The 19,314-nt window shown below is 32.4% G+C and overlaps 1 protein-coding gene across 1 annotated transcript in view; it reads left to right on the top strand.

Moving 5' to 3' along the window:
- Nucleotides 1-19,078, top strand: part of LOC127709100 (uncharacterized) — an 88,158-nt gene extending 69,080 nt beyond the window's left edge. Inside the window, exons 6-10 of the mRNA XM_052214448.1 lie at nucleotides 209-397; nucleotides 3,214-3,369; nucleotides 4,470-4,802; nucleotides 17,189-17,246; nucleotides 18,751-19,078. Of these exons, the coding sequence (XP_052070408.1) occupies nucleotides 209-397; nucleotides 3,214-3,369; nucleotides 4,470-4,802; nucleotides 17,189-17,246; nucleotides 18,751-18,892 (878 nt within the window). The 3' untranslated portion in view covers nucleotides 18,893-19,078. The remainder of the gene's footprint in view (nucleotides 1-208; nucleotides 398-3,213; nucleotides 3,370-4,469; nucleotides 4,803-17,188; nucleotides 17,247-18,750) is intronic.
- The last annotated feature ends 236 nt before the right edge of the window (nucleotides 19,079-19,314 follow it).

The following is a 19,314-nucleotide window of genomic DNA, read 5'->3' as shown; positions in this document are numbered from 1 at the left end:
TTAACATGTTTAATGTATGAAAAGATTGGTATATTAAATCATAGCAACATTCCCGTTGGGTTGATAGTTGTGCCGGTGAACACCATCATCTAATCGTCGACTTCCGTAAATTAACTGTCAGCAACGAGGATCATTCTACATTGTTTTTTGTATTTCTCTTACTTTTATATCTTTGGTCAAGTCTCTACAATTTTTGTTTCCATTTTAGTTACTAGACAAATGGGATTCACAGAAACTTATCAGTTGGCAATTAGTAGATGTTCCTCGTTAAATGGGACAATACTTAGCATCTTCGACAATCTTGATAATTTGGAGGATGGAAGAGAGTACTGGTCTAATATATTTAGATCCATGTTTTTGAAATGGACAACTAATGAATCATTCGATGAAATCTGCTGTAGGTTTATATGTTTAACAATTATTGCATTAAATTCGAATTGTTCGTACCAAGCTAGCCGCTGGTAGTGTTTATGTTAACAATAATGGTATTCATTAATCATGCAAGTAAACTTAAAAATACTCGATCCAAAACGGTCCTCAATCACATGTGTATGTGATCATTGAGGAGCTCAGAACTTTAAACCAGGAATGGTTAGGGGAGTCCAAGTCCAAAGTAGTATGTATGCATGACTGGTCTTGTCGAAGTCATTCAGTCGCTTATGGAACAATAGAAGGTGTCAATGTGGTTGTGGTATATGCTCTTATATTTTACGATTATGGACTGTTTGATCTTGAGAAAGTTATTCTTTGTTTTTTTTAATTTCCTATCTTGTCAGTTTGTCTAAATGCATGTTTTTCTTCGGTGCTCATATAAAAGGTTTATAGCTTATATTTTTTTTGTTAAAAAAAACAATCCAAGGACCAAGTCAAATTTCCTAATTGGTAAAGTTTAAGGTTAGAAATTTACATAACCGATGGTTCAAGAATTTAGTGATGTTTTAGCGTTAGATAATGGTCAGTTACAATCAACTAGTGTGAAGATGAATCACTTGCAGTTACTAAATAACGCATTTCATAAGAGTAAAACGACGAGTATCACATGGTGAGCAGGATCTGATAACGCTTCTAAAGCATCTGAGTTCACCCCAGGGTTTTTTTTTTTTCGTGTTGCTCAGTTTATAGTTTTCTATGAAGTAATTTGTTTGCTTTTTTAGTCTTTACGTTGTTTTTCATTTTTATACGTTTGTCTATGACGCTTGAGTTTTGAATGTGCTCTTGGTATGTTCAGCCTTATTTTTCAAGTTAGTTTAATTTTTTTGTTAGGACTACTTGAAAAAACACAAAACGGTTCACACATTAACGTTGACCATTCGTTATGTATTCAAATGAATTTCTTGTAGAGAACTGCTTACACGGTCTGCAATCTAAGCTGCAAAACATATTCTCGAGACAATTTTGTGGGTAGCTGAAATACATAAATTTATTGAAGCACAAAAATTAGCTAAACTGAACAATGAAAATCTGTCGATGGTTTTGGAGTAAAGGAATATGATTTTAATTTATTTTCTATGTTAAATCAACCTCGTTCTAGAATCAATGCATTTAATACTGTGCAAATGATATCTTCATATAATAACATTCCAATATTTGAGATACAAATCATGTAGTAGTAATATCAACATATGATATTAAATTAAGTACACAAGACACATATTTTTGGAGCTATGATCGGTGGTAGCCAAATAAACACACGAGAGAATCGGAACCGCACGACTTTTCAGAAAACTACTATATCAGTCTTACGATAGTAATGACATAATTTCCATCCTTACAATAAACTTATCATAGATACCAGGGTTGAAGTTTTGTATGACAGAGGCGCGTTTCATCTTCGAAAGATTCATTAGTGACGCTCGAATCAAAAAGCTAAACATGTCAAACTAAGTACGAAGTTGAAGAGCATTATGGACCCAAAATTCCGAAAGGTTTTGCCAAATAAAGCTAAGGTAATATATTCCTGGGAAAAAAATTCTTAGTATGTTAAAAAGATTCAAAGTTTTGTAAACAGTTAAGTTATAATTATGACCATATCAATGACCATATCAATGATAATATTAATGATAATTCATGATAATATAGAGGACCTCTTTTACAACTGCTCTTAAAACAAATATTATCTTTTTTTTTTGGAAATTGCTCACAGATCACTCTATATACATGTAAACTATATAAACCCTACTCCACGTATTCTCCATGTTTAATAGTATACATGAAAAGTAAAATAACAAAAATACCAAACTCTAAGGAAAATTTAAAACGAAAAGTCCCTAAGCAAATGACAGATCCAAAAGCTCAAACACTTCGAACGAATGGAAAACAACTGTCATATTCCTGACTTGGTAAAAGCATTTCCTTATGTAGAAAATGGTGGATTAAACCGTTTTATAGCTAGCTAAACCTCTCATGTGCATAATATATCACAATGTTGATCATGGTGAGAGATAAATTGTATTGAATTACTTTTATTAAATAAACCAGTCACGTGCACTTGGTTTTAAGGTATGTGCGTATTTTATCAACAAATTTATATCGGCATCACAGTTAACATTTGATTGGTTTTTGCTTGTAAGCTATATGAACAAAACGAGTTTTACGTTTTGATGTGAAAAACAAAAGATCGGTCTAATGACCAATTGTAAAAAGCTAACTCGCTGTTTGTGGCCAAGTTATCAGACACTTCTTTGCTTACTTTAAGGATATTTATATATTCAAAAATATTTGTCATGAAGAAAGAAGTGACTCTTCTAAAACTCTGAAAGACAAGATGATAAAATGAGACAGGTCAACACAGTAGAAATCCTATGTTTTGATACCTTTCATTTCACCTCCTCCTATATACATGTATGCTTTAAAGACATCTTCAAATGCACTAGGAAAATTACAGAGCTATTGTGAAATCTAAAATTAATTACATGCCTCCCTCAAAAATCCTATAAGATGTCCTTAATTGTAATCCACTTTATTATCAATATATCAACTCGTTCAATATTTCCGTAATTCTAATGTTAAAAAAGTTTGATAATCATTTAAAACAACATATTGTTGACTTACACGATTTCGAAGGAGCGCATTCTTAAAATTCATTAATTCCTTTCAACTTTTAATGGTTGTATGGTTTAGGTATTAATATAAATTTTCATCCAAATCAAACTTCGATTAACGAAAAAAAACTAATTAAAATATTCAAGCTAGTTGTGTTATTATTTTTTTCAGATAAAGTAGATGGATTGTTAAATGTTGATTGTTTATATTTAACAGTGAGGTACAGGGCGGTTAAGTATATTCCATTGCCTTGTAAATACAACGGTACGGCCATCTGCAAACCCAAACAACCAGGAGATCCAGCTGTCATCAGACAGTGTCAAACTAGTAAAGATATAATTTTGCATAGTACTTATGTGTTCTCAAAACACGAATACAAAAATAGGAATATTGAAATAAAGTGCATTTGTAAAATAAAGGCGAAAGATAATAAAGAGATATTCAAACGTATAAGTCAAAAACAAAATTACAATGCCATGACAAAAAAAAAAACGACTAAAAGTCATTTTTACTTAACCAAATTTTCAAAAGGATAAATAAAGGTGACAGAAGATGAATGATGTTCAATTCTCGTAAATCGATTTCGGAGAGACAAATCAAGGTAACAAACAAAAACTGAGGAAATGGCATAAACTCCATTAGGAGAAAGACCGGATGAGTCGACAGTGGAAGGGTTTCCTTAATAGAACAGATATAGATTCGTATTTAAGAAATTTAAAGTAATCAATTAAAATTACTGATTAAAGAAAAATGAATGTAAAATATAAAAACATATTTATTTAATATTTCGGTTTTTTGTTGCAATCATTTTTGATTAATTGTTGCCTGTTCGACGTCCAATAGCAAATACTTCAAGCATATTCAGGTCGAGAACAATAACAACAACATTAACAATAAATCAAAGAAATATGTTTAAAAAGTGGATTGATAAAGGCTGGGTAAGACAACCACTGCATCACATTGAAGTATAAAGATCTTTATAGGAAACTTGATCATGGAAGTGAAATATAATTGGACATATTGTGGCGTGCATTTACTGAATTTGACCATAAACCATAAGAGTACAGGCACAAGTTTGATATTGAAGGGTCGAATTAGTGTCCATAGGAACACCTATAACCTGTCGATAAATTATGTAGCAAAAAGTTCATCAATCGTGTCAAGAAGAAGATTATCATCTTACCATAAGGCTTTATACGAGTTACAGCAAATAATTTTGCAACAGTTTTTCAAATGACTATTTAATCAAATACCAAAAAATGTGTTTGATACGATTATGTTAAAGTGTAGTGTTAACAGTCGAAAAGTCAAAACTGTCAATCAAAGGGACTATCACAATCAAGGTGAAATTTGATTATGCACACACTTCTTAATTCCTCAATGTATGATTTAGAATTTACTTAAACATGTGTAAATATATTGCACAGAAATGTTTACTGCAGCAAGTACAAAGGATGAAATATCAACAAGAGAAAGATCTACATCAAGTACAAAAGAGGAAATATCAGCAGAAGAAAGCAAATTCGCATCAACGACGATTTTAGCCTCGTCTAATGAAAGGACGGACGTAACTGCATTTTTAGCATCGAAAAAGTCAACAATATTATTAGCACCATCAATGCCGATCAAATCAATAATAGTTGTAGCATCATCAACGCCGAGCATGTCAACAGATAGCAAGTCAACGAATTTTGATTATACTAAACTTGTCAAAAGATCTTCGACAAAGGAACTTCATTTCAGCGTCACTACTACATTTAGTGAGTACTTTTATAATTTGTCTGTTTATCATTGGTACATCAATGTCATGTTTTTACATAAACACGTTGATTGTTTTAACGTATGACATTGCTTCTTTGTTTTGTATGGGCAACACGAAAAACTCTCTAAAAATGTGTTATAAAAGCAATTCAGTCTTTGATACATCGTCGAATTCGCAAATTTAAGAACTGTGTAAATGTCCGACCTAAGTACGTATTCAGAGACCAACAAGATGTGAAATTACTGTGCTCTCCTTTCAACACATATGGTGTTGTTTCTGCGGAAACAGCTTCAATTTGTCTGCATGTGAATCCTTTTACAACAAATCTTATCTGAGAATTTGAAATAAATTAACGTTATGTGATGCTACGTACAGACACGTAATTTTTGATGAGGATGATATCTTAGCAAACCATAAGTCCATCATGTCCTTGTTTAATACTTTTATGATTTTATATAAAAGTGACACCTAACATCCACGTATTGCAACATCAATCCGAATTCCGATAGCAAAAAATCTTATTCGGAAGACTCTGCATACATACTATTAGTATTTTATTTTAAATATATTACAAAATAATGATCACATGATGCTAGTATTACTAGACTTGCAATTGTTTTACATCAATCCGACACTAATTTAGTGTTTCGGCGGTTTTTGTATTATATGCTAATGATAAATGTATAACATTTATGAATGGGTTTAAGCATTGTAGGCCCGCCATCATCAGGGATTTACCTTTCAGTTTATTTTAATTTTGTCGTTGTCAATAGATCTGCTATATTTTTATGCTTTTTATGAGCTATTATTAGTTTGCTTGAAAAAATTTCGTTGCATACCGCATCCTGTTTTAGTAGATCCCAATGTTTACTAATGCATTGTTTTTATTTATGAATGCATGGATTGAATTTCGTTGCCAATACTAAAGGAATTTCCTTTGTGTGTATTTTGGCCTTTTTTCTGAATAAATCAGATCTATCACATGATAATGCCTCATTTATATACTGTTCGATTTCAATCACCTTGTATCCTCTTTTTATTAAGTTCAATCTGAACTTCACAAAATATGTTGTAAATCATCAGTATTATTTGTTGTTCTAATGTATCTGATAACTCTACCCTTGATAAAACATGCAAACAAGTGTCGACTGTGACAGCTTTTACGATGTAGATAAAGGAAAGCATTTGTTGGTTTAAAATGTGTTTTCACATACAAGATGTTTTCATTAGAAAACCTCGTTCCTTTGAAAATATTAACATCAAGAAATATTATTTCTTTAGATGAACATTCTAGTGTGAATTTTAAGAACGGATGATGATTATTTGCTAACTCTAACAAATCCTTCATTTCCTTCATGTCGCCGTGATATATTAATAAAATATCATAACGATACCTACCATAGAAAAAAATATATTTTCTATGTTCAAACTTAGAAAGAATTTCTTTCATAATATTATACATGAGTATATCACAGATTTCCGGGCTTGGCACTGCTCCTATCGCAGCGCCTAATTTTTGCTTATAAAGCTGTCCATTAAAATCAAAAATGTTGTGTTCTAAAATTGATCTGAGGAGATATATTAAATCATCCGTAGGTGGGCATTTGATTTTGTAATCTGATTTATCAAACTGTTCATACGAAATTCTAACTAATAATTCATTAATCAGGCAATTAGTGTACATTGATACTACATCAAAGCTACAAAGCCAGTAATATGCAATAGGCTTGATCCTTTCCAACTTGTATACTAGATCAGACGTATCTTTCATATAAGAGTGTTGTTTCTGTACTTTAGGTACTAGAAAATAATGGATATAGCTTCCAATAAATTCCGTGACAGTACCAATCTGAGTTATGATTGGCCGACATGGCGGCATACTTTTTTCAAGGTTAAACCCATATTTATTGATTTTTACTTATTCCGATTCATTTAATCGATGTATTTTAGGCAAAATATGCATATACCCAGGCCCATAATTGATTTGATTACCATTATTAAGGTAATTAAATGTGGAGTAATCTATAACACCTTTGGTGTACATTTTTTTGTACATGCCTTTCACATATGTATTGATATTACATCTAAGTGTTTTTAGGTCAAAATTTTCCAATTTGGTGTAATGTTGTGTATTTAATTGGCGATCGCCTTCAAGTAGGTAATTGACCTTATCTAAAATAACAACATTATTACTTTTATCGGCTTTCTTAATGATTAATGATTCATCATTTAACAGAGAAGAAATGCCGGACCTCTGTGAAACACTTAAATTGTTTCGAAATTTTGGAATTTGCATTGAAGATAATTCATACTTTGTATTAAACAGGTAATTTTCAAGGGTGTTGCAGGTTAAAGGTGGTGTGTGTCCAGATTTTACTCTGAAGGGATGAATTTCATCCAAGTTACCATGATATAAGAAACGACATCTCATTTTCCTGGCTAATTCATCGAAATCATGTAATAAATCCTGCTTTGCCTTTTTGACTGACGGTGAAGGAATGAATTTTAAACCTCTGGATAATACCAAATACACGTCATTAATTAATTTTCTATTCGAAAGATTAACAACATGTTTTCTAGCTTGTGGTAGCATAAATTTTAGCTTACTTTGCTGCATTGCAGCTTTATTTTTCAGCCTTCGTTTATGTTTATTTCTTTTTGCATATTTCATATAATGTATAGCCATTTCTGTGATCACAGAGACTAGTATCTGAAAGACTATTATCAATGCAATATCAACAACATAGTATGTATACGGAGTATTCCGAATAAGATTTTTTGCTATCGGAATTCGGATTGATGTTGGAATACGTGGATGTTAGGTGTCACTTTTATACAAAGCAATGAATGTAGAATATAAAAAAAATATTTATTTAATATTTCGGTTTTTTGTTGCAATCACTTTTGATTTATTGTTGCCTGTTCGACGTCCAATAGCAAATACTTCAAGCATATTCAGGTCGAGAACAATAATAACAACATTAACAATAAATCAAAGAAATATGTTTAAAAAGTGGATTGATAAAGGCTGGGTAAGACAACCATTGCACTACATCGAAGTATAACGATCTTTATAGGAAACTTGATCATGGAAGTGAAATATAATTGGATATATTGTGGCGTGTATTTACTGAATTTGACCATAAACCATAACAGTACAGGCACAAGTTTGATATTGAAGGGTCGAATTAGTGTCCATAGGAACACCTATAACCTGTCGATAGATTATATTGCAAAAAGTTCATAAATCTTGTCAAGAAGAAGATTATCATCTTACCATAAGGCTTTATACGAGTTACAGCAAATAATTTTGCATCATTTTTGCAAACTACTATTTAATTGAATACCAAAAAATGTGTTTGATACGATTATGTTAAAGGGTAGTGTTAACAGTCGAAAAGTCAAAACTGTCAATTAAAAGGACTATCACAATCAAGGTGAAATTTGATTATGCACACACTTCTTAATTTTATCATTCCTCAATGTATGATTTAGAGTTTACTTAAACATGTGTAAATATATTGCACAGAAATGTTTACTGCAGCAAGTATAAATGATGAAATATCAACAAGAGAAAGATCTACATCAAGTACAAAAGAGGAAATATCAGCAGAAGAAAGCAAATTCTCGTCAACGACGATTTTACCCTCGTCTCATGAAAGGACGGACGTAACCGCATTTTTTGCATCGAAAAAGTCAACAATATTTTTAGCACCATCAATGCCGATCAAATCAATAAAAGTTGTAGCATCATCAACGCCGATCATGTCAACAGATAGCAAATCAACGAATTTAGATTATACTAAACTTGTCAAAAGATCTTCGACAAAGGAACTTCATTTCAGCGTCACTACTACATTTAGTGAGTACTTTTATAATTTGTCTGTTTATCATTTGTACATCAATGTCATGTTTTTACATAAACACGTTGATTTTTTTAACGTATAAATGTATATGAATGTTGCTTCTCTGTTTTGTATAGGCAACACAAAAACTCTCTCAAAATGTGTTATAAAAGCAATCCAGTCTTTGATACATCGTCGAATTCGCAAATTTAAGAACTGTGTAAATGTCCGACCTAAGTACGTATTCAGAGAACAACAAGATGTGAAATTACTGTGCTCTCCTTTCAACACATATGGTGTTGTTTCTGCGGAAACAGCTTCAATTTGTCTGTGAATCCTTTAACAACAAGTGTCTTATCTGAGAATCTGAAATAAATTAACGTTATGTGATGCTACGTTCATGTACAGACACGTAATTTTTGATGAGGATGATATCTTAACAAACCATAAGTCCATCATGTCCTTGTTTAATACTTTTATGAGCAACCAATCTGACAACTTACCTTAGATGTATTGATTACACGTTACACGCCGGCTAATCTGTATGTTACTTTAAAAAATTGTCCCTTAGTTTAACCCAAATTGCGTCCGCAGTGCAAGAGGGTTTACAGAAATACTGTCATTCTGTTTTCTGTCGTAGTGGTATTAACCATATGTTTATTCTTGAGAACTCAAATGAACTTCAGAAACATTTAATTTCTCTGTCATTCTCTGAAATAAATTATATCAAAATCTTTAATTGGTCTACCCTTTACCCCACCATAACCCATGAAAAATTGAAAAAAACACGACGTCAAGAAATAATCCCCAGTACTTTCTACCGTAAAAAAGGATACCATACGCTAGACATTTATTGGTTTGGGTACACTTGGGCATATTTTGTCGAAAATGAGCCCGAAAATAAAATATGATACACCAAAAAACAAGTGTTCAGTATTCTCGACTTTCTGATTGACAACATGTTTGTTGAATTCAGAGGTAGAGTTTTCCGGCAAACTGTCACCATTCATACGGGTGCGCGCCTCTCCTGGACGATCTTTTTTTTCATTTTAGTCGGGATTTCCTCAGACCTTTGTAAAACAAAAAGATTAAAGAATGTAGATCATTTTATTTCACATTCATGTATATTCGTGATGCTGTTTCCATTAACAATCCAAACTTTTGAGACTGGGTCCAATTACTATATCATCCTGAACTGGAGAGTAAAAAAAACATGCACAGAAACAGTTTCATTCGACTCATTTGGAATTAGAGTATGGTATTCATCTCAGTACCAGAATGTACGACAAACGAGACAATTTCAATTTTAAATTATAAACTTTCCTCACCTTTGCAGCAATTCAACAACGTCATCCGCGTACGGAATATACATTTATTAATTCATATGATATTCAAGAACTTTTAGCTGCTACTCAGATTTTGTAATATCTCATAGGTGTCTGAGCAAAAAATTAATGTGCCAGTATTTTTTAAAGAACGTCTTGCCTTTCTTAAAATGTTCTTCGGAAAGTAACACAACCTAATACTATTAGACAAATGTTCATAAGGGCTGAAGTTGTGTTATTTTTCTTTCTGTCCTTACAAACCTGTTGTGCATTTTCGATTGTTATTCAAAGCAAACTAATTATCTAAGACACCTGGGAAGATCTCATTTCGTAAAGGATCTCTTTTATTTACTTATTGTACCTCGAACTTATTAACCCGGTGTAGGTCTTTAAGTTGAGGTTCAACTTACTAAAAGTTAATCGGGCATGACTTATTAGACACGTTCTCTTAGAATTAGGGGGTCCAAAATAGGATCGGGAAAAAACAGCTAATGAAATACCATAATTTACAATTTCAGAGAATCAAAGTTATTTTGGTTGATATAATATCTCAGGTCAATAATCAATAATCAAACGGTATTTGAGTGGAAAAACAAACCTGTCCGAAACCGGGAAATGTTGGCTGCAATAGAAATTTATTTACAAAATAAGTCCATATCTCATAGTGGCCTATTGATTGTAAATTGATGTCGTTTTTTTTATGGCATTCGTCGTCCGTGGAAAAAGGGCGGACTAATATCTTAACTTACGATTTTGTTCATGGTTCAACTTTATTCTATTGCGGCATACGTTTTACCTCTAGCCAACGCTCTATCTTATTAAAGTGTCACTCTAAAATTGTTATCATTTGCTTCTGGTTGATCCACTTTACATCTCATCGTGAATATCCATGATATATTTGCCACTGGACATCAAGGGAGCAATTAATTAATCAGCACGATTTAGTGATGTTTAATCATAAGTCTTCAGTTGATAATTATCTCAAACAGTTTTCCGTTTTTTATATTTGATTTTTATTCATATTTGCTTTTTTCCCCTCATTTTTCTCTTTGCATTTAATCTTTTTTTAACATTAAATAACATAGTCCACATCAAGGGTTACATTGTATCCTGTCAAGCCAAACTAGGAGGAGGGGAGTAGAACAGACAAAAATCTTCATTGAGTGGCAATAACTCATATATTGAAGCGTGCAACGACGGCAGTCTCGTCTAGGTGACAAATTTTGCAGTTTCAAGTTTTTTTTTATACCTAGTATAAGAGTTGTTATAAAAGCAAAAATGGATAAAAAAAAATTGTTGACAACAGTTTATATAAGGATTCAACTTATTTCGGCCGTTTCATTTATTTTTTAGATATAGTCTTACTGATCAGTTTTGTTATTCAAATTTTTTTTCACCTACGATTGTTCTAGCAAAAGTCGCCAAAATATTTTAAAATCAGCCATGCAAATTATTTGAAAATTTAGGTGACCTTTGTTGTTGTGTACAAATTTCAATCATTTAATTAACTTGTGCGAAGATCGTATTTCCCCCTCAAAGAGTTATTCAAAGGGTTCTTTAACGTATAGATAGCGTTAAACTCTCACTACATCAGGCATCGGAAAGACGACATTTTTGTTTCGACCGGATGAAGCTGCGTATTTATATATCCGAAAAGCCAAACGGACGCACCTCTTTAGCAATGGTATACTGTCGGACGGGAGAAGTCTAGAGATGTTAATATTTCTTTGCCCAAGTCAATCCTTTGGTTTTGAATAATAAGAGATAAAGGTATGCATTAATGCGACAGCAACCCAACGACACCGACAAATCAAAATATTAATAGTCAACATAGTTTTTTGTTATAGAAAGATGCGTATAAATAATTACAAGCTCAAAACCGTCCCATGACTAAAAAATACGGAGTTAATTAAATAATATTTACCGTCAAAGATATCACAACAAACACATTTGATTTAATACTATTTACCGTTAAAGATATCTCAACAGGCACAAATATTTGGTTGAAAAATATCACCTGCCCTTTTTTAATTTCGATCGGTGGAAATTAAAGAAGGTGCAATATAAACCAGGAGAAGAAAAAACACTTCACTGTATAGTATAACGGTAAAATAAATGACGATAATGAATGACGTCTAGCGGCATACTAAATGAATATTCAGGACGATAACATGTTTACAAATATAATAACTTTGTACTAGACCGACAAGCTGAGCCGTTTTTTTAACGCGCAAGTTCACAAGATATCAGTTCGCAGGAAGAAAGACACCCTACCCGGAAACATTTCTGACTCCGAGCCGACAAGTCTGTTGCTCTTACTCTTAAATGCCGCTACTTTAGCGTGGAAACAGCAAATACCAATTTTAACTTCTTTGTTTGACCGGGTCTGGATTCGAACCAACGAGCTCCCGCTCTCGAGGCAAAAACACTCCCACGAAACAAACAATGATAGCGGCAGTATACAGAATATCATACCAAAAAATAGTGTACAACAAATACAGTTTCACAGAATTTTCACAGTTACTAAAGCGAGCTTAAAGTATCTAACATAAATTGGATGCGTTAAATGATATTGGAAACTACACGTAAATATTGATGGCCGACTTCAGATTAGATTACATGCATCAACGCTCTCTGCAAATAAGGAACTCTTGCACTAGTTATTTAAGGGGTGTGGATGTGGCCGGATGTGGTCAGCTGTTGTAAAGCTAAATTTCTGTCCTTATTCAGTATACCCTCAAATTCCAGTGGTATTCAAAGTTTTGCGTCCTACCTCACTGTCGACCTCTTATTGCAAGACCTACCTATTGTATTTAAAATTTGTGTGTTCTCGTCATGAACATGCATGAAATATTTACCACTGGACGTAAAGCAAACAACAATCAATCAACTCCATAAATTATGTCATGTACATAGTACACGAAGATAAGATCTTGTAAAATGCTATAATGTAAAATTTCCATTTAAATCACTCAATAATAGTGCATTTTTTTATGGTTTTGCAATTGACATGTACTACATAACTGAACACTTATAAGAAAAATTAAATATTTTTTTACTATGGTTCTTATCTACTGTTTTAATACGATTTATGATATATGATTTTGTTAGGCGATTATAAAAATAAGAAAGGTAAAAGTTTTTTTCAAGGTGTTTGTTTATGCTACATTAAGACGTGAAAAGGGAATAACAGACGACTAAAATAAAAGTGTTTATTTTCATATAATACATTGTATATCAATTTAAGAATGATGACAAACCTTGTGAAAATATCTCATCTATAGACGTTTTGATCGAGCCACTCAAACCTACATAACTTAATGCTAAATATGTTACATTTAGGCTATTTAATACGATTTTATTCATTGGAGTTGACATGCAGAGTTTTTATTTAAAAAAAAAATCAAAAACAAAACACGATTATTAATTTATTGGACTGAACAGACTAATTGTTTTGCATTTGCATGTAACCAGGAGAGGATCCAGCCATTTTTAAAAGGGGATTCCAACCATATGTCCCCATTTAAAAGCATTGATCTTCCAAAAAGGGGGTTTCAACCCCCGGACCCCCCCCCCCTTCTGGATCCACCATTGATGTAACGTAGTGTAGGAATATTACAGAATCAAAACCAAAATGAACATTTACCTGAATATTGTGAAGGACCTTCTGCATCTAGGTCTGTTCGATTAGAAGTTGTGAAACATACTGTTTAAATAGCTAATTGTTTGAAGAGTTTACTTACTGTTTTCATCTAGTCTGCTCTTTACGAATGTATTTCATGATTACTGACAGATTAAAGACATCACATTTTTGTAAAAAGAAGTATTTGTGCAGAACATTCATTGGTCAGTTGTAAATGAGGTCTGTATAGGGTTTTGATTTCTTCATTTATAAAATAGAAAATCGTTATACTGAAAAGTTGGAATTCAAAAATTCAAATTTACCCCTTAATTTTATAAAACTATCCTATGGTATTATTTTGATTGCTAAAAAATAATGATAAAAAATAATTAAAGGATGTAATGCTACTGAATCGGTCCGTTTTCAATGCAATTAGTCATGTGTCTATATCAGTCTGAGTACTGTTTAACTATCGTTTGAGTGGAATATATTTAGACTCGTCCAATTCAGGGAAACTAAGCTTCTGCAAGATATTTTTTTTTGTACTTTTTTGTGTGTTTTGTAAGTCAGTAAAAGTTTAATGATTAAGTTAATATTGACATAAAAGACATCCTCACAAAAGGGCTGTTCAAATCACTTCGCCCTTCGGGCTCGGGGATCTCAACACACTTTTTGTTCGAAGGTCTTTTGATATTAATATTAACTTATCATTGAGCTTTTACTATTACTTAAAGAGAATACTGCATGGCTAGAAAGAACAGTTTTTATGTGTAATTGAACGTCATTGCTCACGAATTGTTTTTATGAGATGTATGGAATATCGCATAGCAGTTTTGGTAAGAAGAATCTTTTTAATTATGCTAGCAGGAGGGGGTTATTATATTGTCTCGTCTGTGCATGCGTTCCGTTCCAAGTTTAAAAAAATCATATACCAAATTAAGGTTCAATGAACATTCAATTAGAGGGAACGGTGTTTTATGGACACATTTATTTGTTTGAAATGTTTTGCATACACATGTATATATGTACCTAAAATTTCATAACCGCCTAGGTGTTGTGGTAGCGTGCTCTCCTTTAGTGTAAGTGGTTGTTGGTTCGATCCCTGAAAAGATAAAATCAAAGGTTTTCTACCTCTTTGCTAAAAAAGCAACATTTAGAAGGAAGAACAAAAATTTCTCGGCCCTGAGTCAGAATAATGTGTGCGGTTAGGGTTAAATGTCTCCCTGCGTAATGTTTACTTGTGAAATAGCACGTTTCAAATTCGTCTCAGCAGGTCGGTGTAGTTCAAAATAGTGTTCATATTCATATGGCAGGAGCGTATTCTCGTTTGTTTGGTAGTTATACAGTAATTCATCCATCCTTCATCAATATTTATTTCTAGTATCCACCTTCTAACAAATTATCGGTTATTTTTTGATAGCAAGTTATGAATGTTATGTATTTTTATATGCAAACTACATCACATGAACAGTCATGGCCTATTCATGGTTTATATCCTGTCGATACTTCAAGTTATATTTTGACGCTGCACTGCATTGGCAAAAAAGCGTGTCGTTTTAATAGTATTGCACATCGAAATTCTATTATATATTTTTTTTTTTTTATGTTTCTCACTTATCACAAATTCACTTCAATGATTTATGCAGTATAAACAAATTCGGTAACTTCTATAGATGGTTCATCCATAAAATTGATAAATGACTATAAGTATATATACTTCAAAAGGGATATAATAAATTTTTCCTGGAAATATTTTTTGTATTGGGGCTCTCGTAGCATTTTGAACCGTCATTCCCAAAAAAAAACAGAATACGACACATAACAATTCTTAATTCTGCACGTCTTCTTAATTACAATTAAAAAATCTTTAGAGAATTTTGTTTCTATAAATTGTATCATGAATAGAAGATTATTTCTTTAATTGGCTTTCAATTTTTAAAAAACAGCATTCGTCCTCCAGATAACATTGCCTAGTTGCGTACTCACACTAGTTTGTACTTAGACGATATGGTTCTCTTTGGTAATGTTAAGTGTCCTGATTCTCCTCCTTTGATCTGTTCATGTTTTTGTTTTCAATAAATACTGTGACATAAATATAAGCACAAATTATACAAACATATTTAACATTGTCCTTAATTGAGAGTTTACATAAAAACGGGATTACTTGGATGTTGGAAATGTACTGATTGATATTTTAGTTTTACATACATGATGTTTTTTTTTAGTTGGTATTGACTTTGAACTAGCTGTCAGTAACTGCGAGTACTATCAGATCTGTGCTTGGTGTCGTTTATAAGTATCCCGCAACGTCCACTCTGTGTTTTTGTTAGATGTATGTCTAATTGTATCCATCTGATGAGTTAGGCCTTTTTCAACTGATTTTTATAGTTTGTTCTAATGTTGTACTATTACACCACTGTCCCAGCTTAGGGGAGGGTTGAGCGCTCACAAATATGTTTAATCCCGCCACATTCTGTATGTGCCTGTCCCAAGTAAGGAGCCTGTTGTTCAGTGGTTGTCGTTGATTCATGTCTAGCATTATTTGTTTTTCGTAAATTGATTTGTTATTAATTAGGCCGTTAGTTTTCTCAATTGAAATGTTTCATATTTTTCATGTCGGGGTCTTTTAAAGCTGACCATACGGTATGGGTTTTTCTCATTGTTGAAAACCGTGCTGTTGACTATAATTGCTTAAATCCACTTTATTTGAACTTTGGTGGATAGTTGTCTCATTGGCAATCAAACCGCATTTTCTTGTTTTTAGATTGGTCATTCTTTGAGCCCTAATGGTTGCATCCGGTTTTTATGTTTTTAGCGTGTTTTTGTTCACACGAGCTGCTTTGATCTTTCGGGTATATGCTTAAAAAGGGATACTAACGCAGAAACTGTTTTATAATCGTTTTTTACTGTAATTGTGTGCATCTATGTTTAAATATGTACAATAGTTTATTTTAGAGATGGCCAATACCAAAGATTGATTGCATTTGCATTGTTTTCCCTACTCTTAAGAACAGTAGTACCTATTAGAATGTAAGAAGGCGTGATTTATATTGTCAGAGATTATGTGTGTACTTAGAGATTGCTTAAAAAGCACATTACAACTTTCTGTGCTACACACGGTATTGTTAAGTCTTGTTTATAATAACAGTTCTCTTCTAAAATACCACTATTGTTCGCCGTTAAGCGTCTCTTACTGCTACTTATATAAATAAATACAGTTTGACTATTGAGTCCTTTGTAAAATACAAACATCTATTTTTATACCAATCATCAATCTTCTAATGTATTTAAAATTTACCTAGTAACAATTAGGGCGCTTAATTATATCACGCGAACCACTGCTTTATAACAAAAATGTTAAATGTCCACCTATGGTTGTTGGTATTACATTAATTATATCGAAGATCCTTTACGGCTTCAGGGAAAACTGTCAAGATAAGGGCAAAGAATAATCATTATAACAAGTTGAAATTTGAACCGTTGCTCATTATTGAACTCAAACTATATGTTTTAGCTAAACACGAGGTTGACGAGATGTGATTAAAAAAAGGCAGCACAATGTATAGCTTTATATGCTTTTGTTTTATCGTAGGTATAGCGGTTCTAGTTATTCTTGTAGTATTTGTTTTGGTGTGTCTCCAAGTATCACTGTAAGTATTATCCATTTTCTTATTTTTGCCTTTTCCAATGGTTTTGACATTGTTTGATAGACCCCTTTGTCGATATTCCTGATTCACTTAACAACGGAATTCATTATACATCATTATGATAGGAAAATATGAATTCAATTAAACAAACAGTATCCGGAAGATCAATAGCGGTTTGCGATGAAGATTATATCAGTGAACTTTATTTGCCCATTTCTCACATTTTGTTGTTATGATATTTTACGTTTAACTTGATTTACCTGCGTTATTTTCTTCTATGTGTTGGTCGCTGCATGTAGCAATCACATAACATAAAAGAGCAGCACTAATTTTGTAACTTAATGATATATCTTCCGAAATTAGTAATTTAGAATATGACATAACTATCAGAATTAAACCGATGAAACCATACAAAAGAACAAGGACGAGGCATGTAATAAAAAAAGCCAGCTAGACATTTGAACAACTAGAATAGACAGTTATCGAACTTCCAATAAAAGCCATACGGTAAAAATGAACACTTAAATTTTAGAGTGGCGTCAGTAATATTAAAATAATCTAGCATCTTTAAAATAGATAATAACTTGATTAAAAAAAACAAATATATGACAACAACCTGTACATCTCTATATAGGATAGTCCAGCGTTCCTAAAGGTGGCTGATTAACATTATGTTATCTTACATGATCTGTTTTAAAATTGTCGTCTAGATATATAGTTTTTGTTCGACCTGTTCGATGGGAGCATGAAACACGAACAACTAGTTGATTAAATATTCGGTCTTCAACACCCTATTAGCCGTTGGCTCATGTTTCATTACCATGAAAAATGGAATGAACAATCTTTAAACGTGTTAAAGTTGGTAGTTGTACTATTCTATCTGGAAGTTCAAGTGCATGTTAACAAGATAGGGTTAATTACCACTGGATCTATTTCACACAAGGCCCATTTTCAGAAAGTCTTTCAATCTTTATTCAAATTCACAGAATACACTTTGATGTTCTAATAACATTATGGCGTGTGTTTTTTTGAATATGTAATAAATTTCTATATTTGTCTCAAAACTGCAAATATGGAAGATTTTGGTCAATTTTGAGCTATTATCGCTTTCACGAAAAGAGACATTTTTTACCAAATCTAATGTGTATTCGACGTTTATGTGTACAGCTATGTTTTGTATCTTAAATACAAATGCACTCATGTCAGTTTATGGTGTCCGTCAATGCAAAATGTGTTCAAAACTTGCGAAATTTGTATCAGAACTTCGTCCAACAATAATGAAGTGTGCGGAAGAACATCTTGTTTAGATGAATGTTTCAAATGTTAGAAAGTCGAAAATATATTTTATTTAGAATATTATCGAATGTTGACACTGGGAGTAAATTAATTTTGGAGAATATATCCTTCTTCTTTCCAGGTTGGCATCAATGTGCACAGCATCTGCTTATTGCCTAATTGTTCTAATCATCCAATAAATCATCAAAACTAATTTTGTTTCTTATCTTAGGATTGGCATACTCCGTCGTCATTGGAGAGCAACACAAGAAGGAAATCAATATGAGCTGACTTCACAGTTTACGACTGAACCTAGAATGTATGCACAACCAGAAATACAGCATTACGAGGTTGTTGATGAGATCCCTTCATAATTGAACATTTAAAACCCGTCGGTGCACTAGATTATAAGACTCGTACTTTTTTTAAAATTTTTATATCGTATTAAAAGACAATTTTATTGAGTGAAAAAGCTTTTATAAATAATACGACTATATCTTTCTATGTGCCACAACTTATGCTTATCTTATCTTGCTACCTTACTAAAAACCTGTAAGCTATATGTATAATTTCTGATGATTTTAAATCGTCAATTAAACTTACATGTATTGTGTTACTTATTGAAATAAAAGTTTCCTAATAATATTTGCAGTTTACTGCGAGTGTTTGTCCGAGATGACCGGGGCTGTTCACGATGCAGGTTTGTTTGCACTATTTTATTTAGAAATGAATAATCCTCGTCTTACGTTCGTCGTAAAGAGTTTATACATAGATATACCGGGCGTTATTCCGTCCT

Source organism: Mytilus californianus, unplaced genomic scaffold, assembly GCF_021869535.1.
Source record: "Mytilus californianus isolate M0D057914Y unplaced genomic scaffold, xbMytCali1.0.p SCAF_7, whole genome shotgun sequence".
NCBI lineage: Eukaryota > Metazoa > Mollusca > Bivalvia > Mytilida > Mytilidae > Mytilus > Mytilus californianus.
Note: the sequence above shows the minus strand (reverse complement) of the source record. Positions and strands in the feature narration are given on the sequence as shown.